Source organism: Scomber japonicus, chromosome 7 (assembly GCF_027409825.1).
Source record: "Scomber japonicus isolate fScoJap1 chromosome 7, fScoJap1.pri, whole genome shotgun sequence".
Lineage (NCBI taxonomy): Eukaryota > Metazoa > Chordata > Actinopteri > Scombriformes > Scombridae > Scomber > Scomber japonicus.
The window spans coordinates 3,090,175-3,117,043 of NC_070584.1; the positions used below are offsets into that span (position 1 = coordinate 3,090,175).

Below are 26,869 nucleotides of genomic sequence, written 5' to 3' on the forward strand. Positions count from 1 at the left end.
TATTATTATTATTATTATGTTGTAAAAAATATATTTTTTAAAAGGAACTGGGAGCCTTAACCTAGTAGCTAAAACTTACCACTTTAGTCTCTTCTGGACCCATGTGAAATTCCAGGATGATCTCAGTGGTGACAAAATCATCCTTCTGTGTCATCTACAAGAGGAATCAGATATTGAAGAGACAATGAAAACATTATTATATTATTATATAATATTATTAAATATTATTTTGTATTTTGCATCTATCAATCGAACTGAATTGAACCAAAATCTAAATCTAAATTTCTAGGAGGAAATTGGCCCAGACTGCTCACCCCTGGAGCCAGGGTATCCTTCTCATTGGTGATGGTCTCTTCTGAGGACTCTTCTGTCGTCTTCTCCTGAGATGGAGACACGCCATCGGCAGTGAACCTCCAGAGTAGTGAGAGGTTGGACAATGCGAGGGAAACTTTAAGAGGGTTACTAAATGTCACCTCCACTATGATCGGCTCTGCAGATACAAAGACAGAAAAAGGGCTCTATCCTGGGCAGGCACAATACAGTCCAATTTAATTACAATGATAGAATAGATCAAATTAGTTATAGGAACAGAAAACTGTCATTCCTGGTTGACACTGATATGTCAGAACACCTCAATACCAAAGTAGCTATTTGTACTTCTTAACAGTCTAGATATAATTTCAAATACAGGTCCACTGTGTCTGCTGAGGACCTCTAACCTTCCACCACAGCCAGTGGATGATGCAGATTGTCTGTCTGGCTGTTCAGGCAGCACTGGGTAGGCTGGAAATTTCCTGGGACGACCCCCCGATTGACGGCGGCCACAAGCTGCTCCTCTAAATTGCTCCACATGGCTGCTAAATCCAGGTCATACTCCTGGTCCAGGGACACATGGGTGGCTGCCTGCTTTTCACCTTCACATATTAGAGAAATAGAATTAAAAATTGGTGCTTAGTTATTGAACATAGTGACAGTGTTTCCTCTGACACGTTTTTAAATTCACACCTTTCACTCCTAACTTAAAAGTATACCTTTGCTGAAATGTACCTCTGTGTTTAATGTAATTCTCGTTAAGAGCATATTTTTTAAATTTTGATTAGCATACAACAGCTTAGTTCAGATGAACTCTTACAGCTATGACTGTTTTTTAAAATAATTTTTATTTGCTTTTATATCGATTTCAGAGATCACATGCTCATACCAGTACATTTTTCATATTCAATGAAAGCAAAACAAAACAAAAAAAAGGAAATAGCATGTCTACCCCAAAATTCATTGTCTCCCCACCTCCCCAAAGTGTACACATACACTCCATACATTCCCACAACTCATTCTGTCCACATAAACCAGCCTTTGTGTGTGTACAATTTGTGATGCATGAAAAACTCTAAGCATGTACCGAAAGCAAATGGTCATGTGTGAGAAAGATTAAACAGATTTTGTCATGCTTGAAAAAATAACAGATTACTAATCAGGGTGCTACCTTCTGCAAGGCAGCGTTCATGTCCAAAGTAGACTCTTGTAGCTGAGCTGTGGATGCAGGGCAGAGGCAGCTGGGGGAGGCTGACTTCATTTCCTCCCATAACACTCTGGAAAACACACAAACAACATGTTAAGTGTTCAACCCACAAACAGTCGAGCAGTATTTTACATCTGTGGTTGAGAACTGTTTTATTTAAAACAACTACTCAACCAGAGTGAAGGCTAAAATGTCCCAATCAAATCTTCATTTGCCTCTAGAGCTATTTAAAGGCCATTTATTAATTTGATATTTAGGTTTTGCATATACACGGTGCTACAATAATAACTAGATTTTTAGATTTGATTAAATTAAAAAATGTTTTAAGAAATTATGGCACCTATAGTCTCTGCTATATAAAGTAGACTCCATCAAGACCTGGTTACAAACTGTAGTCACCTTGTAAACATAGAGATACTCTCTGAGAAAGGCGCCCTGCTGTGTGGCTGTCTGCTTGCTGTCATTGGTCAGGATCTGTCTGAAAGCTGTTACAGCGTTCTCTGACTGGTGAAGCGTGAAGGACTGACGACCAATGGTGAAGTTGATATGGTCCTCTGCCAAAGACCAGCCCCTCCCCTTGTACACCTGCATGGCTTGGCAGTAACAGCGCAGTGCATGCTTCTTCTACATGGAGAAGGTAAAAGGCAGGAGACAGAAGATGTTGTGATGTACACAAGGCAACCAATAAGAAACAGAAAATAAGGAGGGAGAGGAGGGCAATAAGCTCTATATGTCTTTTACAAATCATCACATGGTTGAAAGACTCACCTGTCCGGCTTTGCTGAAACGATGACCAGCAAGGATCATATGGAAGGCAAATTTGCGCAGCATGGGATTACGCATATTAATGAAGCAGTGGGCAGCCTGTTCCAACAGCAGAGCACTGCGCAAGTCAGAGTCCTGGACAAAAAAGTTAATGAAAAGGTCCAAGCTAAATTAATCCACTGTATTTTTACATGAATTAATTAATCCATCTATACTCAAATAGAAAACAGTTGATGAAGACACTCAGGCCTGTAAACACAACTAGTAAGAGTACAGTACAGTACTCAACACTAGAAAACGGACAACGCACTACATAGTGGACTTCATAGTGAAAAGAAAAACAATGAATTGGTAAGTTTTCAATAAACACAATTTATGGTAGAATGGGACTGAAAATGTTGTGTATTTTATTTTCTCACCTCGCTGGTCATTTTAATGAGGAGAGTTGCAGCCTCTGAGTATTTGCCTTGACTCTTGAGTATCTCAGCGCTGAGTAAAGCACAGCGTTCAGCCAGCACCATGTTCCTATACAGGGCAAAAGCAAGACATACTGTCAACAAACATTTTTTCCCCCACTAATTACTCCAGCACCTCCAGAATGGTATGAGGGCACGAGAAAGCCACTGCTCCCTTTATTACAAGCTTCTTTCAATTTTACCCTGAAGGAGGGGTTCCTCCCACCATCATGGAGTGAGGCATTCATATAAATTATACCAAAGGAGGGAAAAGATAAGAGGTACTGTAAAAGGTATCTACCGATCAGTGTTTTAAACACAGATTATAACATTTATGCAGCTATATTTGCCAAGAGATTGCAAACAGTAATGCCTTCCTTGATAGAAGAGGACCAGACAGGCTTCATAAGGAACAGGCAAACACACAACAACATAAGGAGAGCCCTTCATATAATTGACAACATTTCCAAGGAAAAATCGAGTGCAGTCCTTCTCAGCCTTGATGCTAAGAAGGCTTTTAACTAAGTTGATTGGGACTTTTTATTTCAAGTTATGAGCAGATTTGGATTTTGTGAATTATTAATCAGAACCCTCTACTCCTCACCAACAGCAAGGATAACAATTAATGGAAGTCTCTCAAACTCGTTAAGACTACAATGGGGATGTAGACAAGGGTGCCTTCTTAGCCCTTCACTTTTCAATTTGTTTATGGAACCACTGGCACAAGCCATCAGAGAGGAGACTGCTTTGGAGGGTATACCTATAGGAGGTGTCGAAAACAAAATTTGCCTTTACGCGGATGACGTGTTAGTAACATTCAAAAACCCTGAGTCTGGTGTACCATTGCTAATGAATATCCTGGGGACGTATGGGAAATACTTTGGTTACATGCCTAATGTCCAAAAAACCCAAATTTTAACCTTTAATTATATTCCATCACAAGAACTGTTAAAAAAGCATCAATTTAACTGGTTTCAGCCAGTATTTGGATGTCATGTCAGCTCAGCTGAGACCCCTTTGGTGTTGGTGTAACCCAGTTTATGATCACTCCATGTTGCACTAATGTATGTCTATGTCAACCTGTCTGTTCACTTATATTCTGTCTATTTTCGTTTTTTTCTCTTTTTGTTTGTTTATTTGCTTTGTTTTGTTTTTATATTGTTGAAAAAACCTGAAAACTTTAATAAAAATAAACTTAAAAAAAAAGGCATCTGATAGTTCCAAGTATTGCAATAGCACAATAGCCTGTTACCTAAAAACGTATTCTACATATTCCCAGGTCTATATTTAGGTATATATTTATATCTTGGGCTGACTGGAATATCTTTACTCGAACATGGCAAGCTTGGACAATCCAACGTTATCACAAGGAGGAAGTAGAGGTAACATTCCAAACAAAGCATCTAGAGCAGGTTCAAGCCCTAGCTTCTGACTCCCAGGGAGCATACATTCACCTCAAATTTTGGAACTTTCTGACATCAGAACAAAATAAAAATGACAAAACATCACTAAGAGGATGTGTCCCCCTCAAACTTAAACAGCAGACTGAAGAAAATAATGTAACTAAGTCATACTTGCAGACATCTCTGTATGTCTGTATTGCAGTGTCCATGTAGTGTGCTGGATATGGTCTAGGAGCTCCAGCCTGCAGAAAAGCTGACACTGCAGCCATTTCCTGCAGAAGACAGCAAAATGAAGGGATGGAACATGAGGACATATGGAATAATAAAGAAAAGAAGCAGAGAATCATGATTTAAAATGCATGGGTTTAAGTAAAATGATGTGACTTCAGAAAGAAGTCACATAATTTTATAAAAAGCAAGCGCTTGCAAATATTGTGGGGATTTCTTTGACAAAGTTGTGCTGTTTTATTTTTCATTTTTACCTTTACTGGAGGATTTTTGTTAAGTAACAGTTAAGGAACAGTTTAATGTTGTTATAATTGTGTATCCATTGACATGTTAATACATGTCGGAGCGACCGTTGCTAGGCCGTCGTTGTCCTTTCGAAGTTCTGCGTTGAGGGAACGTGTTGCTAGTGGTGACTCTGTGTGTGTGTGTGTGTGTGTGTGTGTGTGTGTGTGTGTGTGTGTGTGTGTGGTTTCAGAGGAGTCTCTATCTGTATCCTTGTTTATCTTCTGGTCACAGTAGCATGTAGCATTGCGCTATGTGCTCTAATAACAGAAAACACATACCTTTTGTTCATTATTAATAAATAAAGCAACTGCTGGAGGAACTGACGTTTTGACCGGACCAATCACAGCCCTTGCGGTCCGAGTTGCCGTGACGCGTAGTTAGGATTTTTTGGAGGTGCATGTCAGGCTACGGCGTAGGGGTCTGCGTCGACGCAGAGGGCTACACGTAGCTACGCCATCGGTCCGCATAAATAAATGTGCATAAATGTGTTCTTTAACGGCGTCATCATCATATAACCTTTCTTTCTTTTCAAAGTGGATGTTTAACACCATCAAGAAAAATTACTCTTGATAAAATATAAAATTGTCATTCTCAAGTTTTATTGTAGAAATGTGATTAAAAAAGGTTCTCATAAGCATAGACTGACAGATATGAGTGTGTGTTTTCTCACCAATGCCCCTGCAGCATACAGCATGGCCTGGTCTGACAGAAAGTCTTTCTTGGCAGTGTGATAACAGCTGTAGGCCAGTTCATAGTGCTGGACCAGGAAGCACAGGTCAGCCATCTTCCTGATCTGCAGTTCAGGGGCTTCTGGGGGATAGCTGCCATCATAGAGAAGAAGGTCAAATTAGCAATGTATGAGATAAGATAAGGTCAACTTTTATTGATCCCACAGTGGGGAAAATTCACCACTACAACAGCTCAAAAAGATACAGATATGATAAAAACTATTTAAAAAAACATATGGGACCTAAAAAGGGACCTTAAAGGCCAGGAGTGCATATCAGAAAAAAAAAGTTAAAGTCTGTGTAAAGTAAGAATAAATATGTGTTCTGAGTTTGACATACAACAGACAAGTGTGTTGTTAACCACTCTGCCAAATTTAAAAAAATTGCCAAATATATGAAATTAGGCTTCAAAGTTGTTTCTCTGCTACCAAACGCTGTGGGCGTGGCCGTCGAGTTCGCCAATAGTCAATCAAAGTCACCACTTCTACCAGAAACATGGACGCTACGTTTGAGAGTTTTCTGCTGCTAACTCAGCTGCTAGCTCGGCGGCTAACTTGGCAGCTAACTCAGCTAACTGGCTAACTGTAGACTGTAGTAGTAGTAGCAGTAGTAGTGTGCTGAATGTATTTATACCTCTACAGCAACAGGGGCGGGTTTATGCTAATCACCACTAAATCCTGAACACAGAAATCTTGAAACACAGTTTGTGAAGCCTAGCTCCACAATTAAAATCTAAACGGTTGAAATGCTTTTTACACCTTTTTTAGAAATACATTTATGACCTATTTAATGTGTTTAGAAGAAAATGTCTGAATTCACTTTACGTGGTCTTTAAATTAATAAATACATGGGAGCCCTGTTGAAGTCATTCCTTAAGTTTCATATATTTCCCAAAGAATAATAAATAAAATGAAATGTAGAATCTTTTTGAAATGACATGAGTGGGTATATGAAATCTGATGAGGTAATGGTGCCAGAGGCTTACAGAAGGCCACACGTGCTCTTTGGTTCACTGATGCTCTTCTCTGGAACCTTTCCTCCACCAAACCACTTCTTCGTTGCAGTGAAAAGAGACCGACTCAGACCTTTTCTGGAGACCAGCTGTGGACAGAGGCAAATCATGTGTTGGGTGATGGGATATTTCGGGGAAAGGTCAGGCTAAACAGCACCAGTCCAGTTGCGCTGACTGTGAAACAGCTGGTGTGGCTCTTATAACCGATTGATTACAGTCAGCTCCTCATGGTTACTGAACTACTGTTTTCAATCTGAACAAGAAACAAATCACTTATTTCTTTTCACTACATTACATTAAAATCACTGAAGTCGTTTTTGAAGATATCCTACTAAGAAACTAAGAAACAAACAAACAAACAAAAGTAACATAAAGTCAATGTAACAAGTGTAAAGTATATGTAATGTGTATTTTGTACATTTACTGAAATGATCTATTCTAGATATAATATTGTTATAAACTAAAGTCACCCTTAATGTTCAGGGTCATGGAAGAGTAATAGTCAGTTTGATATAATATTCAGTCTAATATTCTAATATTCAGTCAGTTCTAACTGCATTCAGTATTCAAGAGGTCCTTATGCTATTTCTAAATGTTATTATTGCCGTTTTTTGTATGTGGATCAATTTTAGTAGTAACTGAAATGTTTCTGGAAAAGCTGGAATTGAATCAATTCTGGAGAGACGATATCTCACTCAGTCACAATGCATATTCATCAAATTCAAAGTCAGTTTAAATTCATTGAGGGTAAGAATCTTAGTGCCATGCTTGACTTCAGAAGTCTCTATATTATCAAGTAGGGATGGGAATTCATATGATTATATTGATACAAATGCCATTATTGATTTTGCTTATTGGTCCAATTCTTTATCCATTTTTGTGTGGAAAAAAGTTGGCTCACAAAAGTCTTCAGTGAAAATGAATGACTTTTATTATTTCCACAGTTTATCAATAACCTTGCATACAGATGAATATATGTACTAGGGGTGGGACGATATGCTTTGGTCACGATTCGATTGTATCACAATTCTAAGGTGCCGATTCGATTTGTATCACGATTCTCGATAATTGCAATGCTACAAGTATTGCGATTCGATATAATCAATAATTGCAATTTTCTTTTCCTTCTTAAAAAACAAACAAGTTGAATCATACACTTCTAGAGATGATAAACCATGAATGACATTCCCATAAACAATGCACATCAGTCTGTGTCAATGTAATGAATTGTTCAATAGCTCAAATGCTCTGACTACTCAGTGCTGTCTGAAGTAGTGTAATGTCTGATAGCTTTAACAAAATAACATACACATGTATACTACACAAAAATAGGTATTTTCTGTTGTTCAGTCGACCTGAGCTGTTGGAACAATAAATAAAAGATAAATAATAATAATGGTTTATTTTTGTTTAGTTACCAGTTTTACTTTTTCCATCAGTAGGCTACCATACAAACTATGTGTGCTAGATTCCCCTGCTGCTCTCCTCCTCTCCTACTGCTGACTGTGAGATCTGAGCAGGTAGAAGCTGATAGTTCACTAACTATAACCAGGGAGCACACTGCAACAAGGTTAATGATCCACACAGTGACATTATATCATTGATACGACGCGCAAAAGCGATAGAAAACCGATCGTCTTTTGTGCAAGTGCATATGTGCGCATGATGCAGCACAGACTTTCTAGTTTTATGTAGTGTGAACTACACTTTACAAGATTTAGGTGCGATTGGTGTAATAAGCAGCAACACACACACTATCAGGACGCTGTACTCTCACACACGCTGCATTGATAGTCACTCATTCACACTCACACACACACACACACACACACGCTCAGTCACTCTAGTGCGCGCTGTTGCTTTGCTCGCTTCAGATTCCGGGAGATTGTGTCTCTTTTGCGGGCGTCATGGAGCCGTTATCAATATGCTGGAGACTCACAGGACGTCCAGGAGAGTTGGATTGTCTGCTTTTATCCTCCCCCAACTTCAGTAGCTTAAGCTTAGCTTAAGTGATCAACATAGTTAACGTCAGGTTACTTCAAGCACAGTCACTTTTGCAGTGGCGCTGAGAAGGTAGTGCTGTAAGGTAATTAAATAAAACACTTGGCCAAAATAGAGCCTCTAAAATAGAAAAAAAAAAAAACGATTCTGACGAGAAAAATAGATTTTTAAAATCACCCCATAAAAAATGGCGATATGTACATGAATCGATTTTTTCCCCCACCCCTAATATGTACCACAACTAGTTAGTAAAATAAATGGTCTGCAGCCAAAAGTTAACAGCATTAATAATGAATTAATTCGTTTAAAAGCATCTTACAGTCTTAGCAAAGTGAGGGGGAGTGCTCCACTGTTATCATGTCACCCTGCGTGGTAGCCCCTGTAATGTGTGTGAATGGGTGATTGAGATGTAGTATTAAAGCGTTTTTAAGTGGTCATAACGACTAGAAAAGTGCTATATATATTACATTAAGTACATTTACCATTTAAGTTCACAATATGTATATTTTTTTCCAGTAAAGACACTTTCCTTCAGACATTCATCATGCCATTCATACATCAGAAAAGTAGATTCTCTTAAAATACCATTAACAACTTGCTCTTATGTAATAAATATTCAAAATTATATAATATTGCGTCTGCATCGCTGTACCTGGTCATTGAGCTGTCTGATGTTCTTCTCTATGTGTGGCAGCAGACCTCTGAAGGTGAATTCTTGAATGAATTGTCTGATGTGGTCATGGTCATTCAGTGTCAGACATGCCCCATGGCTCCCTGCTCCCCCCACCACGTTCTCAGGATCCCTTGCACCTTTCTTGGGGTCAGTATTGACAGCACTAAGGGTGTGCAGACTCCCAGAGCTGCTCACCGAGTCCAGCTGGAGAGGATGGTTCTCCAGGCTGTTGAACACTCCATCTAATTGGAAGCAGTGTCAAAATGAAGGTAACTTTAATGTAACTGTATTAGGCAAGCCCCTTTCCTGGACTTTAAGGGTAACACCTCTATCAAATCACAAACCATATCATAATATTCTTTCCATCTTATATAACTAGGGTTACCATATCATAATATTCTTCCTATCTTATATAACTAGGGTTACCATATCATATATATAAGCCTCTGCCCTCTACTGGAGGCTGATGGGCTTTATGTTAAACATTACATGCATGTACTGGGTCTCCCTGTGACCCACATGGGATGTTGGACAAAAAGCATCCAACTGTGTGTATGTGTTTGTGCATAAAAGGTTTTTGAAATTGTTCAACTTCAAAGTGACTTGAAAAATGTATAACACAAATAAGAAAAGCTGTTTTTCAAAGTCAAATATTTCAGTGCAATAAATCAAGTGGAATATAAATTTCAATATAAGTTTTGTTGTCAACTATTCATTTTATCATTACTATGGCAACAATTTACAAAAGATAACTATTGGTTGTCTAGAGGACCTATTGAAGTGACTGACCTTTCTTAGTTAAGTGGTGATGGTCCACTTCAGCTGCACTGACATCATTTTCAACAGCAGAACTGTTAAGATTTGGGGCTAGATCATCAAGCATATCCTGCAATAGGGAAAGGTCGTCATGTTATGTTAACAAGGCACATTGTGAGGGATCACATTATAGAATACAATTATTGGTGCTGAGCAACAAAAGCAAATATGTATGGTGAAGCAAGGTTCAATCACAATCACTTAATAATAACTGTATTCACATAGCATTTCTTAAACAGATGGATTGTTGATTACAAGAACAATTTAAAAGCAAAACCCAGCAAAAGAATAAGCATACAAAAATAAAACAAAAACAATTTAAGATATGGTATTCAGATAAAAGTGAATTTTCAGAGGCGATTCATTTGGCCAGTCTGAGATACTCAAGCAAGGAGTTCCACAGCTGAGGGGAATGGACTGAAAAAGCCTGCTCACCTTGGGAAACAAAGTGGGTACTTGGAACTTTTACAGTAGGAAACTCCTACCTGAGGGTCTCAAACTGCACTGCTGCTAATCCACATAAAGGATTAACATCCATAATATATCTGGGGGTCTGGCCATTCAAAGTAAAGTAAAGTAAAAGCTAAATCTTATTTCATGATCCTCGTGCCTTTTAAATTGCCCCTTGGGGACAAATAGTGTTTTGAATTGAATTGAATAGAGTTTGTTAAAAAGTGTGGCAGCCCAAACAAAGATCCTTCAAATTTTGACTAATTTAATTGCAGAAAGTTTATGCACAGTCCAGGGGTCTCACTTGTAACTGCTGTGTATGCATTGTAGGGGGATACACCACTTCAAAGGAAAAAGTTGGGATCTATAAAAATGAACTTGACAGGATAATGTACACATCTGTACAGAGCCAGTATAGGGCTGCAACTAACGATTACTTTAATTTCAGTCTATTATTCAGATTTTGATTTCCACTCATTTATTCAAAAACAGAACATTATTTCAAACTGACAATGCAAAAAAGTGCACAGACAACAGGTTATTGGATATCCCTGAGCTGTTAAAGTAATATTAAATTATAAACTAGAAAATTCCAGGGAAATTTTGAGTGCCACGGGGCTACTGCTGGGATGAGTACACGATTTATTTTTTCCTAATGAATGTACTTTATTCTCAACTTAACATCCCTGAAAATATTAAGTGAATGTTAATTATATTTAAGCATAAATAATGTTTATTTAAACTTATTAATTAAAGTCTACTTCATTTTTTCCACAGACAGGAACATCACTGTTATGAAATTATTAAGTAAATCTTCAAATCATTTAGAGAGTAGATTTTATTATACTTTTTATTTTAAATTTCTTGATTGGTATGAAATTATATTATGCACATTTTGTTCATCTTCTATTGATAAATGTTGAATCTTTTTATATACCACACACACACACACACAAGCCAGCATTTGAGCAGTAAGACTGTCAGTATAATTCATATGTATATATAGAGAGAGAGTATCAATACTAGCTCGGCCGCTACCTCAGTTAACTGGCAAAACAGACAGACAGGAAGAATTAGCCAATCACAAAAAGGTAGGTCAGTTCAGCCAATCACAAAAAAGTAGGTCAGATTCTGCCCAGCAACAGGTTGCCAAGGTCAGCTAAGGCCCTGCAGTTGCTACGGCGATTTCAGGATCTGCCTTGAAAAATGTCTCAAAATTCTGAGGGATTTGGCTTCTGACAAGGTCCCGAACAATTGCAAACTGTGAGAAAACCGTAACTCCTGTCCAAAAACCAAAACACCGTGAGAGACACAGAAGCCGGCAGATTCTGACAGTGTTTATTTTATTCAGATATTCCTTAAAATGAGCGAGTAAGCTCAGTGCGAACACAGAGTGAGATTCTTTTGAAAAAAGAAGACGATTACATTAGGTTTAATGGGGAGCGAGACAGATATTGCCGCCGGTCTCGGCCTCCTCGTTTAAATTTTGTGCAGACTCCGCCTGTCAAAGTCACATTTTATGAATCCCAACACCTATGTCTACATTTTGACAAAAAATTATTTGTCTGCTGTTTACGGTTTGGCCGTGAGCTCGAGTTAAAAATAAAAACTAAGGTTCATTTTTATTGCTTCTCACACTCTAGCTAACTGCCGCTTCCACTCTAACTTTGACGAAAAAGTGATTTCCACTCCTCGTTTGACTGCTCATAGTTTGAAAAGTTTACATGTTATGTAAAAACAGTTTGGTATTTTTTCAGAGAGCACAAATTTTCCTCCGTTTTAAAGTTTGAATCACGTTTCTATGTGCACGTATGAGAGAGCTAGGTGACTCTGAAAAAAGGTGAAATTTTGGGCTTTTTTCAAAAAGTTCCCATTCATTTTCAATGGAGAAATCTCCCGGTTTTTTGGGAATAACTTTGGGAAACTTTGGAATTTCAACACCAAAAGTCATAGCACCCCTCCCCCGATCGAGCCGCACGTTTTGATGTATATATTGTCGGGGTTTTCTCAAAGCTGCGGGAGGAGTTACGCACCGAAAAACGGCGGAAGAATAATAATAAGTATGCAGAAGATTAATAGTTGCCTCGGAGCTTGAACCCCGTGGCACTAACTAGGGGCTACTGCCGGGACGAGTACAGCAGAGAGTAGCACACAGAGCACAAGGCAGTAGGAACATGCACTAACTCTAAGCACTACAACACAGTGTGTACTCACGCACACACCAGCCTGCATTTGAGCAGTAAGACTGTCAATATAATTCATATGTATATATAGAGAGAGTATCAATACTAGCTCGGCCGCTATCTCAGTTAACTGGCAAAACAGACAGACTGGTAGAATTAGCCAATCACAAAAAGGTAGATCAGTTTAGCCAATCACAAAAAAGTAGGTCAGATTCTGCCCAGCAACAGGTTGCCAAGGTCAGCTAAGGCCCTGCGGTTGCTACGGCGATTTGAGAATCTGCTTGGAAAGAATTCTGAAAATGCCCCAGAATTTGGCTTCTGACAAGGTCCCGAACAATTGCAAACTGTGAGAAAACAATAACTCCTGTCCAAAAACCGAAGACACCGTGAGAGACACAGAAGCCGGCAGATTCTGACAGTGTTTATTTTATTCAGATATTCCTTAAAATGAGCGAGTAAGCTCAGTGTGAAGACAGAGTGAGATTATTTTGTAAAAGGAAGACGATTACATTAGAGTCAGTGGGGAGTGAGACGGATATTGCCGCCGGTCTCGGCCCCCTCGTTTAAATTTTGTGCAGACCCTGCCTGTCAAAGTCACATTTTATGAATCCCAACACCTATGTCTACATTTTGACAAAAATTATTTGTCTCCTTTTTACGGTTTGGTCGTGAGCTCGAGTTAAAAATGAAAATTAAGGTTATATTTTACTGCTTCTCACACTCTAGCTAACTGCCACTTCCACTCTAACTTTGAAGAAAAAGTGATTTCCACTCCTCGTTTGACTGCTCATAGTTTGAAAAGTTTACATGTTATGTAAAATAATTTGGTATTTTTCCAGAGAGGACAAATCTTCCTTCGTTTTAAAGTTTGAATGACGTTTCTATGTGCACGTATGAGCGAACTAGGTGACTCTGAAAAAAGGTGAATTTTTGTGTTTTTAAAAAAAAATTCCCATTCATTTTCAATGGAGAAATCTTCTGGTTTTTTGGGAATAACTTTGGGAAACTTTGGAATTTCAACACCAAAAGTCATAGCACGCCTCCCCCGATCGAGCCGCACGTTTTGATGTATATATTGTCGGGATTTTCTCAAAACTGTGGGAGGAGTTACGTGCCGAAAAACGGCGGAAGAATAAAAAAAAAATAATAATATTAAGTATTGAGAAGATTAATAGTTGCCTCGGGGCTTTGCCCCGAGGCACTCCTCTCCAGCTTCTGGAGTGGAGTGCCTCGGAGCTTGAACCCCGTGGCACTAACTAGAAAATTCCAGGGAAATTTTGAGTGCCACGGGGCTACTGCCGGGACGAGTACTAGATTTATTTTTTCTTTATGAATGTACTTTATTCTCAACTTAACATTCCTGAAGATATTAAGTGAATGTTAATCATATTTAAGCATAAATAATATTTATTTAAACTTATTAATTAAAGTCTACTTCATTTTTTCCACAGACAGGAACATCACTGTTATGAAATTATTAAGTAAATATTGAAATCATTTAGAGAGTAGATTTTATTACACATTTTATTTTAAATTACTTGGTTGTATGAAATTATATTATGCACAGAGCCAGTATAGGGCTGCAACTAACGATTACTTTAATTTCAGTCCATTATTCAGATTTTGATTTCCACTCATTTATTCAAAAACAGAACATTATTTCAAACTGACAATGCAAAAAAGTGCACAGACAACAGGTTATTGGATATCCCTGAGCTGTTAAAGTAATATTAAATTATAAACTAGAAAATTCCAGGGAAATTTTGAGTGCCACGGGGCTACTGCCGGGACGAGTACTAGATTTATTTTTTCTTCATGAATGTACTTTATTCTCAACTTAACATTCCTGAAGATATTAAGTGAATGTTAATCATATTTAAGCATAAATAATATTTATTTAAACTTATTAATTAAAGTCTACTTCATTTTTTCCACAGACAGGAACATCACTGTTATGAAATTATTAAGTAAATATTGAAATCATTTAGAGAGTAGATTTTATTACACATTTTATTTTAAATTACTTGGTTGTATGAAATTATATTATGCACATTTTGTTCATCTTCTATTGATAAATGTTGAATCTTTTTATATACCACAAATCATATAACTAAAATACAAAACAATACAACTATTTATTGTGTCCACAGTAAACATGAATTAATCCATTCAAATGAATTAGCTCAGTTAACTGGCAAAACAGACAGACAGGTAGAATTAGCCAATCACAAAAAGGTAGGTCAGTTCAGCCAATCACAAAAAAGTAGGTCAGATTCTGCCCAGCAACAGGTTGCCAAGGTCAGATAAGGCCCTGCGGTTGTTACGGCGATTTGAGAATCTGCTTGGAAAGAATTCTGAAAATGTCCCAGAATTTGGCTTCTGACAAGGTCCCGAACAATTGTAAACTGTGAGAAAACCGTTACTCCTGTCCAAAAACCGAAAACACTGTGAGAGACACAGAAGCCGGCAGATTCTGACAGTGTTTATTTTATTCAGATATTCCTTAAAATGAGTGAGTAAGCTCAGTGCGAACACAGAGTGAGATTCTTTTGAAAAAAGAAGATGATTACATTAGGTTTAATGGGCAGCGAGACAGATATTGCCGCCGGTCTCGGCCCCCCCGTTTAAATTTTGTGCAGACCCCGCCTGTCAAAGTCACATTTTATGAATCCCAACACCTATATCTACATTTTGACCAAAAATTATTTGTCTCCTTTTTACGGTTTGGCCATGAGCTCGAGTTAAAAATAAAAATGGAGGTCAGTTTTGCTTCTCACACTCTAGCTAACTGACGCTTCCACTCTAACTTTGATGAAAAAGTGATTTCGGACTTCCGGGTGCACATCCAACATGGCAGCAGCATAAAGAGTGTGCTCCCCGACTTTAAATTTGGGACGCCCAGGATAAATACCAGTGGGCAGATATTGTACGTGACAATTATACAACAGAAAGGGCAAAGACAATGCCTCAAAAACCCGAGTTAAAAGTCGACGGTGACGACGAACAGTACCTATTAGCATCAGAGCTAACAGAAGAGGACAACGAGCTAACAGCAGCTACACGGTCGCGGGATACAAGCCCAAGCAGTGAAAAAGAAGCTGAACAGTCCACTCAAGAAATGGCAAATTTGGAGACAATACTACGAGAACTGCGGGATTTCCGTCGTGAAAACACGAACACTCTCCAGGAAATTAAGGAAGAGCTCAAAGAAACAAATAACAGGATCGATAACGCTGAGACGCGGATAGTGGAAGCCGAGGAGCGCCTGCAGCACATTGAGGACGCCACGTTTGAACTCCTGGAGCTACAGAAACAGTTCGAGATCAGGTTGGTGGATCAGGAGGGACGGTCGAGGAGGGAAAACATCAGGATTCATGGGGTGAAGGAGGGAGCGGAGGACAACGCCAGCTCTATGATTGAGTTTACTGAGACGCTTCTACGGGAAAAGCTGGCGCTGACACCGTCTCTTCACCTTCGGATTGAGAGAGCTCACCGGGCTCTAGCATTGCACCCGCCCCCGGATTCCCCGCCGAGATCCATAGTGGTGAGGTTCATGAGCTTCAGAAACAAAGAAGAGATCATAAAGATCGCGTGGCAGAAAAGAGGTTTTGAGTACGAGGGGAGAAAGGTGTTCCTCGACCATGATTACGCTCCGGACGTACTGAAAAAACGCAAGGAATATACAGAGGCAAAAAAGGTTTTGAGAGAGAAGAAAATACGCTTCCAAACACCGTTTCCAGCGAAGCTAAGGGTGTTCTACAAGGGAGAGATCTGCGTTTACAACACGGCTGAAGAGGCGACCGCGGACATGGCGAGGAGAGGATTTCAGGTGACGGTGGTGAAACCTACGGAGAGCGTCCTGGAGAGGATCAAGCGCCTCACCTGGCAGGCCAGCCGAGCCGAGAAGAGCCGAACACCCAGGGAGATAGATCCAGGATTTAAACAAAAACTGAAAGCCTTTAGGAGGAACGAGGATAAGAGGTGATGGATCATGTGATCCGAAAAGGAGGACTGAGCAGCTTTCTTCACACCTGGACTGTATGTTTGTAACCATTAAGGTGAGAAACAGGCCCTCATTTTATTTTATGTAGCTTGGGTTATTCTGACAGGCTATAACTACCTCTCTATTATTATTGTTTAAAAAAAAAAAAAAAAAAAAAAAAGTCGGGGCTACTTTTGAGTTGCTTTTATTGCATTATTTTTTTCTTTACTTTCATTTGGAACTTGCTGGTCACAATATGGACAAAGCTGACTGCAGCACAGAGGGCCCCCTTCTCTTGGAAGGAAGAGGTCATCCCTCAGAGCAAACTTTCCACCAGGACTCACACAGGGTCAAAATGCAGACCCCACACGAGGAAGTGGTTTTTGGCATCACCAGTTTTAGGGTGAATGTGTTTGGTTTTGGTTTTGTCTCGTTCAAGGCAGTCCACCTTTTTTGTAGCATAAGGGGTATGTATGGAGTCAAAGAAGGGAAAAGTGAATATGGCGACCCAGAAAAAATTAATTAAAATAGCTTCATATAATGTGAATGGGATACTTAACCCAATTAAAAGGTCCAAGGTACTGGGTAAAATGAGAAGGGAAGGAGTTGGAGTTGCTCTATTACAAGAGACACACTTGACTGAGCAAGAACACGAAAAACTAAAAAGAAATGGGTTTAACCAAGTATTTTTTTCATCTTATAGTACAGGTCATAGAAGAGGTGTGGCGATTATGGTAGCAGGGAAAATTACTTTTGAAAAGCTTTCAGAAATATCAAACAAGGAAGATTTGTACTGATTAAGGGGAGACTAGAGGGTGAATTGGTCACTATTCTGAATGTGTATGCCCCCCCAGGTTCAGACTGGGTATTTTACAGGCAGCTGTTTGATAAAGTGGTTTCAGAGGGGGATGGTATTATGATTTGGGGAGGGGACCTAAATATCAGACTAGACCCAAAGCTGGACTGCTCAGCCAGTGGTACACAGAAACCAGGGATTAATAAGAAATTTGTAAATTTAATGACCGAATTGGGTATTATTGACGTTTGGAGAGAATTAAACCCTAAAGTGAAAGACTATACGTTTTTTTCAGCACCACATCAAATTTACTCCAGGATAGATTATTTTTTCATGTTCAGCAAGGACAGTTATAGGATTGAAAAGTGTGACATCGGAATCCGAGACATATCAGACCATAGTCCAGTATATATGACCTTGGCTATGTCAAAAGAAACCAAATCAACACTTTGGAGGCTAAATATAAATGTATTAAAAGGTAAAATGAAGGAAGAGCTTACCAAAGAAATTCAGATGTATGTAAGGGAGAATGACAATGGTGAGGTGTCTCCATCAGTACTGTGGGATGCGTGTAAAGCTGTGATTAGAGGAAAACTAATTGCTAAATCTACGTATTTGAAAAGACAAAACAGGAAAAACTCAATAAATTAGAATCAGAGCTTAACCTCTTAAGCCCTAGCCATATTTTCAGAAAAAACGCCTAAAAAGACATACCCAAAGTAAATGAAGAATTGCTTCACAATTAAAAGGTTCATATGCATTCCCTTGGTGTCTGGGGACATCTAGGGACCTCAGGGAATGTATTCCCAGTGTCAGAAATAGTGTGTCTGTTATTATACCTGAGTAAATTGGAGTAAAACAAAGGAGAAATGTGAAATTTCTATCCTCGCCTAGTTTTTTTTTTATTTGATAGAGGATAACACCATGCTAACAATAATTCCATGCACACAGATGCCACTGATCACCTTCAGCAACTCCTTGACTACACATTTACCAAATTTGATAGAATTTGAGCAAAGGGCAAAGCCTCCACAAAGGTTTTAGTAAGGATAGGACTAGGCGGACATTCATTTGGCACAATTTGGCACAGTTTGGCACCAAAGTGTGCCAAATAGGTTATTTGCCACTTCCAAAGGAAACTGGCTGAAAAATACAACTTATGTCCATTACAGGAGTCTATTACCATTTACTGGAGCTTTTGGATATGAAATTTACCTTGTGGCCCATTGTGCACTGTATAAAATCATTTTTTTTAAAAACAAAACAACTAAATTGTATAATTTTGTCTCCAAATGGAGTAATTTTATTATGAACATGTAAAACTTGTAAAAGTATTTTTCACAAGACAAAACACCAATGAAAATCCTGTAAACTATGTACAAATATAAAAAATATATAAGAACAATAAATAAGAATAAAACAATGAACTTTGCATAATAACATCACTGAGGTGAAAGACCCTACTTTGACTGGGAAGGGGGCTGGGGCAGGAACGGGGGCTGGGGCAAGGAAGGGTGACACTGTTGTAGATGCAGAGGCTCTCTGAACTGTGTGTCATGTATCTTGAGGAAGCAGAACCACGCCTTGTCTTCCTTGCCGGTGGCAACTCCTCATCTTCATCATCCTCGCTAGAAAGAGGAGATGTCGCTTCAGCTGGAGGGCTGGGGGGCTGTAGTGCTGCTGGTGCCAGATGGACCTGGGGTCTCCTCCAGTTGGTCATCCTCTTGGCTTTGGAGACAAATGGAGATAAATGATGAGAATCATTCCACATACATCTACCCAATTCATCATAACCTGTTTAGCCAAAAGAGATCAATCTTGAGCTACTATGTACAAATAGTGATTGCAGCACAAATAATGGAAAAAAAACATACAAGCAGGTTGGTAAAATGAAATCAAAAATATAATAATAATAATAATAATAATAATAATAATAATAATAATAATAGTGTAATGATAATAGTAAGAAAAAATATCAGATTTGGTGAAAGGTCAGGATTGAAACCCCCGCCATCTTGTTGCTTGTCCCTTTACACAAATCAGCTGTTAGAGTGAGCGTGTAGGGGAAATAAAACATGTTTTTAGGCTATCTGATAATAGTAACAAAATCACTAATATTAAATAAATAAATAAAATATCAGATTTTGTGAAAAACATGCCAACAAAATGCATATATAACTTAATACACGCATATATGTACAAAAGAAAACAAAACCTCAAAGTAGGCCATTTTGTGGCTCGTCCCTTTACACAGATCAGCTGACGCTATTGTTTGAAAAGGTGAAATAAAAACCAAAACAGTCGCTATTGTCTGTAAAATTGCCAACATGTACTGCAACGTTGTTCAAAATGTATAAGAAACACAATAACTTACTCATAGACTGGATCCCTGCGCAGCAGAAAATATGTGTCCTCCTCTTCATCATAGTCAGAGTTGCTGCTATCAGATGAGTCTGCTACCTCGACATCACTCCTGTTCTGGATTTCGTCCAAGGCCTCCAGTATTGTAATCCGTTTTGTTTTTGCTTCTCAGACGTTGTAAAACTTGCTAAATGTCCTCAAAATACAACGGTTGAAAGCGCTCGCGCGTAATGTGCGTAAAGATCGCTAGTATCAACACTGGTTACGCATGGAAAGACTGACGGATATTACCCGGTTTACTTTTGGTCTCATAGGAGTGTGAGATCTCGTTGGAAAGCTCGCGAGATGTAGAATATCACTGCAGTGTCATTGAGTCTGAAATACCAACACACGACCCGTAGGTGGAAGCAAAAGACCGTGTATGAAATCGAGCAGCGAGAATGCTCTCTCTGCAATATAGGCCACCATGGCGTCTATTTTGATCGGAGAACTGTACAGATAGACTCAAAATGACCAAGACAAGGTAAGGAAACAATATATATCGCTGTTGATGACATTTGCTTTGTTATTTTATGGAATATTGAGACATAAACACTGAATTTCACATTTTGACAATAAAATGCTGAATTTTGCTGCGTCTTTGCTACGGGGCTGACACGAGCTGGTTAGGTCGGATTATGTTGTGCTTGGTATCAGCAGAAAGATGAGCTTCTCTAGTTTAATTTGACACCTAACATGAGTGAGTTGAGCAAGCAGATATATGTGCACTACTGCGTTTAATTTCGGCTGTCCCTTATATTCACAGAGCTGTTATTTTTGTTGTTGTTTGTTTAAATTATTGCCAAACAAACTGTGTTTGAGAAAAATACACTTGGACTGTTGTTTTGGTAGAGTTGAAGCCTCATCTTTTGGAAACATTTGAAGAAAAAGAACACCACAGTGTTTTATTAACTTTTTACAGGCAGTAAACAATTGTAGCGCTCGCTCGACCCGGTACCGGGTCCGTCGGGTCTAACAGGTTAAACAATTGGAAAAAGAACATAAAAAAAAAGGTGGACGAGAGAATAAATCAAAAGATTAAAAGGATACAAAAAAAAACTTATGTACATAAAGCAGAGATACTACGAAGCAGGTAGTAAGTCTACAAAATTGCTGGCTTATAGTTTAAAAAAGCAAATGGCAAATAATAACATTTATAAAATAAGGGACTCTGCTACAAATTTACCAAAATATAAGACAGAAGAGATACATAAATGTTTTGAATCATATTATAAAAATCTATATTCCCAACCAAAAATAAATAATAAAGATCAGATAGCCACATGGCTAGACTCCCTAAATTTAAAAAAGTTGACAGAGGCCCAGAACTCAACTCTGACAAAGGAAATCACAGCAGAAGAAATAAATTCAGCTATTTCAAAGCTTAAGACAAACAAGGCCCCGGGTACGGATGGATACACCTCAGAGTTCTATAAAGTGCTTAGAGAACCATTGATCCCCTTGATAAAGAATGCGTTTAATTGGGTGTTGAGAGAAGGAGAAATCCCAAATTCTTGGAGGGAAGCTTACATTTCAGTTATCCCAAAGGAAGGGAAGGACAAAATGGAGTGCTCTAACTATAGACCAGTTAGTGTCTTTAATCAAGACTACAGACTATTCACCGCTATTTTAGCTAGACGCTTAGAACTAATTTTACCAGACATAATTCACCAGGACCAGACTGGATTTATAAAACAGAGACAGACGCAAGACAACATCCGACGTACATTACATGTTATGCAAAGCATTATTAAAAAAAGAATGGAGGCAATAATATTGGGACTAGATGCGGAAAAAGCATTTGAGTCTGTCAGGTGGGATTTCCTATATATGGTGCTGGATCGATTTGGCTTTCCCGAAACATTTGTTAAGACTATACAATCTTTGTATAATAAACCGACAGCCAGGATTAGAATTAATGGGAATCTCTCAAACTCTTTCATGTTAGAACGTGGATGTCGCCAAGGCTGCTCAATTAGCCCACTCCTTTTCGCTATCTATTTGGAGCCCCTGAGTCAATGGATAAAACAAAATGAAAATATGAAAGGTATCACTATTAAGGGAGATGAACAGAAAATAGCATTATTCGCAGATGATGTATTAATATACTTAACGCATCCCACTAGGTCTCTTCCAGCACTCATGACAACACTTGAGGAATTTGGTCTGTTTTCAGGCTATAAATTGAATGTGAGGAAAACCCAAATTCTCACATTTAATTATACTCCTGATAGACAAACTAGAGAGAGGTTTAAGTTTAATTGGGACTCAAAATCTATGAAGTACTTGGGAGTGAACCTACCACAAGATTTGTCTCAATTGAAATCTCTAAATTATGATGCATTAATATCAAGAATCAAATCTGATATGGAAAGGTGGAATTTAATCCCCTTCACAAGCTTGATTTCGAGAGTGGAAGTCGTTAAAATGAATGTTCTTCCAAGGTTACTATATGTATTTCAAACCCTACCAGTAGAAGTAACAGAAAAAGACTTTATAGAATGGGACAAATTCATTTCCAGATACATCTGGCGGGGGACAAGACCCCGAATAAGATTTAAAACTCTGCAACTGCCCAGAGATAAAGGAGGATTAGCCCTACCATGTCTGAAAAGCTACTATCAGGCTGCACAGTTAAAAACATTATGGTATCTATGCAATCCTGCTTACAGTGCAAGATGGAAAGACATTGAATGTCTCACGTCAAATGCACATGTTCCAATACAAGCAATAATACATGATAAAAAACTGAGGGAACATCTTCAAGAGGAGTTAAATCCTTGGCTGGGATTATCTCTAAATATATGGTTTGAGATTATATCAAAGAACAACCTGATTGAGCAAAGCAAGGTACTGAGATGGATTGCACATGACTCAGACTTCACACCAAACACAATAGATAATAGATTCAGTAGATGGGAAGTGGGACCAAAAATATTTTGGGAGCTTTTCAAAAAGAAAATCATTAAAAGCTTTCAGGATTTAAAAAATCAGTACGGATTGGACAACCAGGATTTATATAGATATTTACAGATGCGCCATTATATGGAGCAAAATATAAAAAAGTTCAATTTGGATGAACTTGAGTCTGGGATTATTAAATTATTCATTTCAGCATATGATTCAGACCAGGGCAAAAAGTTAATCACAAGGTTGTATAAAGAAATCGAAAGATTAAAAGGCAATAATACAACATATATAAAAGAAAAGTGGGAAAAAGAGACAGGGAGGATGTTATCAGAGGAGGAATGGGAGTTGGTAAATGAAGAACAGTGGAAAACAACATGCTCCCTCTCATGGAGAGAATATGGTTGGAAGAACATTGTCAGATACTTTATTACACCAGCACAACAGAAATCCCGAGATACACGATGCTGGAGACTATGTGGGGAGAATAAAGCCAACCATTTCCATATCTTTTGGGGATGCCCCTGTATTCTCCACTATTGGCAGGAGTTACATAAGAGTATGGAAAAAATCTTGAAAGTGAAAAAAAAGGGACAATGTAGAGAGATGTGAAAAGAAGGAAAGGAGTGTAAAAGTGTTTGTGTTTTTTTTTAGATTCTTTTCCTTTTCTTTTTTTGAAAGAGAAGGGAAGAAAGGGAAAAGAAAAGGGAAGGAAGAAGAAAAAGAGAAAAAATTAATCCATCTTACTTTGAGAGTGTACGACTATATATGTCTCTGCTTCCTGTTGGAGAAGTAGTTGTAAAAACTGTTTGAAAATGTATATGTGAAATGTTAAAATTGACATCTGGAATCAATAAAAAATGTTAATTACAAAAAAAAGAAAAAGTGATTTCCACTCCTCGTTTGACTGCTCATAGTTTGAAAAGTTTACATGTTATGTAAAAATAGTTTTGATGTATATATTGTCGGGGTTTTCTCAAAGCTGCGGGAGGAGTTACGCGCCGAAAAACGGCGGAAGAAGATGTAAGAAGAAGAATAAGTATGGAGAAGATTAATAGTTGCCTCGGGGCTTCGCCCCAAGGCACTCCTCTCCAGCTTCTGGAGTGGAGTGCCTCGGAGCTAGAACCCGTGGCACTAATAATAAATATGGAGAAGATTAATGGTTGCCTCGGGGCTTTGCCCCAAGGCACTCCTCTCCAGCTTCTGGAGTGGAGTGCCTCGGAGCTAGAACCCCGTGGCACTAATAATAAATGTTGATGTCAGATAGCTGTCGTAGATTGTTGTCCCAGATGAGGCACACACTTTCTACTTTTATGTTGTGTAAAGTGTTCCCACAGTTTAGAAGATTTCAGTCAGACTGTTTCCTCTGCCTCTGACGATAGTGGCTCTGCTCTGCCTGCAGGTGAAGTAAGCTGCTGCACCACATAGTGAGTGACACATTAATTGCACGACACAACGAATCAATAGTGAAATTCGTTGCCAAAACTTTAAATAATCATTTTTTATCGATTTTATCAATTCGTTGTTGTAGCCCTAACCCAGACATACAAGACGGAGAAGAACTGATTGAAAACTATATTCTGTGATGAATTTTCCATCATAGAAAATGTCATCATTTTATTTAATAGCAAACGTTAATAATAGATCGTATTCATCATACACATTCTGGCAGTGGTGTTGAATGGGCCAGTGACAAATAAGGGTTAGCTAAATGAGCAATTCAAATATATATTTGAAAGACTTTTTTAAAAATCAGGTTTATTAATGTCATTTGAAATGACATTTGCAACATTTCTTTTAACCAAAAGTAAGATGGTATAACCACAAAGAATGATAAATATTAAATATTTTAATCACCTACAGTGTATTTAAGTGCATTTATAAGAAGAATTACTTAACTTGAAAAAATTAAATGAAAAGAGAGTGTTCCTTTATTTAAATGTTAATGCATTTTGTCAATATTGAGCAGGACATATCCTAAAAACATTTTATTCTACACCATTTTATTTTAAAGTTGGAGCCAATGATGTAAAATGTGTTAAATAATATTTTGTCATGTTGCAAAAGTGGATTACATTTATTCCACATTTTAGTTCATGTTTATTGTAGATTACCTGGACATAATCAGATTTGTATGAACAAATACTGCTTACACCTGTTGGACACTGGGTTGGATCAATTGGTGCAACCAGTATTTTTCATAAAAATCTGATACACTGCCTGACCAATGTTCCTTCTACTGTCAAATCATTGTTTGTTGAAGAAACAGACACTGAAAATCAAATATGACAGTCAACAAGGTTCAGTGAACTTAGTCTTTCATGTTATTTCAGTTTAGAACAAGAAATGATTAGGGTATTATATCTTAAATGCAGTCAAGCAAGTTGCTATTTTGTGTTTGACCACATACTAGCTGACAATTAGCAGCCATAATGAAGCACAGGGTGACTGTTTCATAATTTGAGGAAGTGAAAAAACGGGGAGGCTATAGCCACGACAATTAAATGAGGCACTAACACAAGAGGGTGCAGAATTGTTACTATAGGTTTTTCCTGCAGCCTCTTAAACTTTCTTCTGCTTTTATTACTGCTGCTGTTCTCCAGTCCTCAGGCTTTGCATTTTTCCCCTTAAGTGTATTATTGGAGCAGCTGATGGCATTGGACCTGGTCAGTTAGAGCATGTGGAAGAAGCTGCAGTGCTTACCTGGTTATGCAGGTTATTTTTGTGCAGGTACTGACTCCAGGGGTCTGGAATCTGTTCATCTTCTTCAGCTGAGAAGGTACGAGAGTTCATTTTCAACAGATAGCAGCCCTGAGGACCATACCTTTGTTTCATATCCTCATACACAGTATCTGCCCTGGAGAGGAGGGAGGAAAACTCATCAAATACAAAGCTCATTCAAAGATGCTCAAATGGGTCCAAATTAATGTTCAGTTGAAAAAAAACAAAAAACAGGTTAACTCTGCAGTGGCAATATAAACATCTTCAACATTGATGATTTTTTCTAATCAATAATTGATACGTTTTAAATAAAGAAGCAGCTGAAAAAGATACAAATCTGATGACTAGACGTCTAATCATCCAAAACTCTTTAACAGGACAAACTATACAATATGGGATATTTTAGTGCCATTTGTACCAACACTGATGCCAAGAAAATAATGTTACAAAACCTTAGATGGTGTAATAATAAAGATAATAATATCCTGAACAGTGGCCTACTACCGCACTAACTGGCAGACTGCAGAAATCTATACTAAGTGTTTTGCATATATTTTTATTTGTGGCGGCCCATCACACATTGATTTCCAATGTTTGGAGCTGCACACCATACACTTCCACTCACTCTCTCTATGATATACTTCTTAACACCCCTGGATTCTAACTGGCCACCCCAGGTACCACCCCATTACTCTAAACCTGGTCATAGGCTGACTTACTTTGAACTGTTTGACAAGAAAATCAAACTTTTTACAGATAAGAATAAGAATAAAGTCTTTATTTGATTTGTCAACCAAATGTCAAGAAGTCTCCAGGAATACATTTATGAAGGGCTGTCCACACAAAAAACTATAAGTAATATAATAATTATAATGATAATGATGTGATCATCCACACTTAAAAATAATGTAAACAGCAGTGCCAAACACACACTGCATGCTACAGTTGTGTCAGCAGCTTATGAAAATGGAAATTGATAAATGAAAACAGAATGGTATCCAGGCGCTGATTGAATATGTTGCTTAGACGTACTTCAGGACACTAGTTGCTGTGATGTTCCAGTATTTACTGACCTCAAATGGATGACAGAGTCATGACAGAGTCATCCACTTAGTTTTACAAATCTTTCCAACTCAAGTATTTATTATTTATTTAGTTATTATTATATTCATGGTTCTTGGTGTGGACAGACCTTTAGTGCTTGCTCATGGGGGAATGTTAGGTGTGTGTAATTAAAGAGTACAGTTTAGACCTGCTCTACGTGATGAGCAGGTCTAGACAGCAGTTATTTAGTGTTTTATTTTTTGGGAGAGAAGTTATTTTGTTGTTTGTTTGATGTTACTCTATTCTAGTTTTCATTCAAAAAGACTGAGATAACTTCTGTTGTGATTTGGCGCTATATAAATACAATTGAACTGAATTGAAAAATGTTTCTTGATAATGTAGTGTCACAGCTTACCAACAAACCTATAATTGTTGTTTGGTTATTGTCTACTAAATGAATCTGACTTATATACTTTGTGGACATAAGCAAGTTTTGCATGC

At 38.1% G+C, this 26,869-nt stretch overlaps 1 protein-coding gene across 2 annotated transcripts in view; it reads right to left on the reverse strand.

Annotated features, from left to right (window-relative positions):
- The window catches only part of trappc8 (trafficking protein particle complex subunit 8), a 79,611-nt gene that overhangs the window by 34,659 nt on the left and 18,083 nt on the right, over positions 1-26,869 (reverse strand). For both annotated transcript variants that reach the window (XM_053322040.1, XM_053322039.1), the window contains 13 exons: positions 25,307-25,460; positions 9,859-9,955; positions 9,049-9,311; positions 6,369-6,484; positions 5,326-5,476; positions 4,314-4,414; positions 2,704-2,809; positions 2,288-2,419; positions 1,919-2,143; positions 1,484-1,589; positions 720-914; positions 315-490; positions 80-154 (listed from right to left, as the gene is read on the reverse strand). In XM_053322040.1, coding sequence (XP_053178015.1) covers positions 80-154; positions 315-490; positions 720-914; positions 1,484-1,589; positions 1,919-2,143; positions 2,288-2,419; positions 2,704-2,809; positions 4,314-4,414; positions 5,326-5,476; positions 6,369-6,484; positions 9,049-9,311; positions 9,859-9,955; positions 25,307-25,460 — 1,897 coding nt within the window. The remainder of the gene's footprint in view (positions 1-79; positions 155-314; positions 491-719; positions 915-1,483; positions 1,590-1,918; positions 2,144-2,287; positions 2,420-2,703; positions 2,810-4,313; positions 4,415-5,325; positions 5,477-6,368; positions 6,485-9,048; positions 9,312-9,858; positions 9,956-25,306; positions 25,461-26,869) is intronic.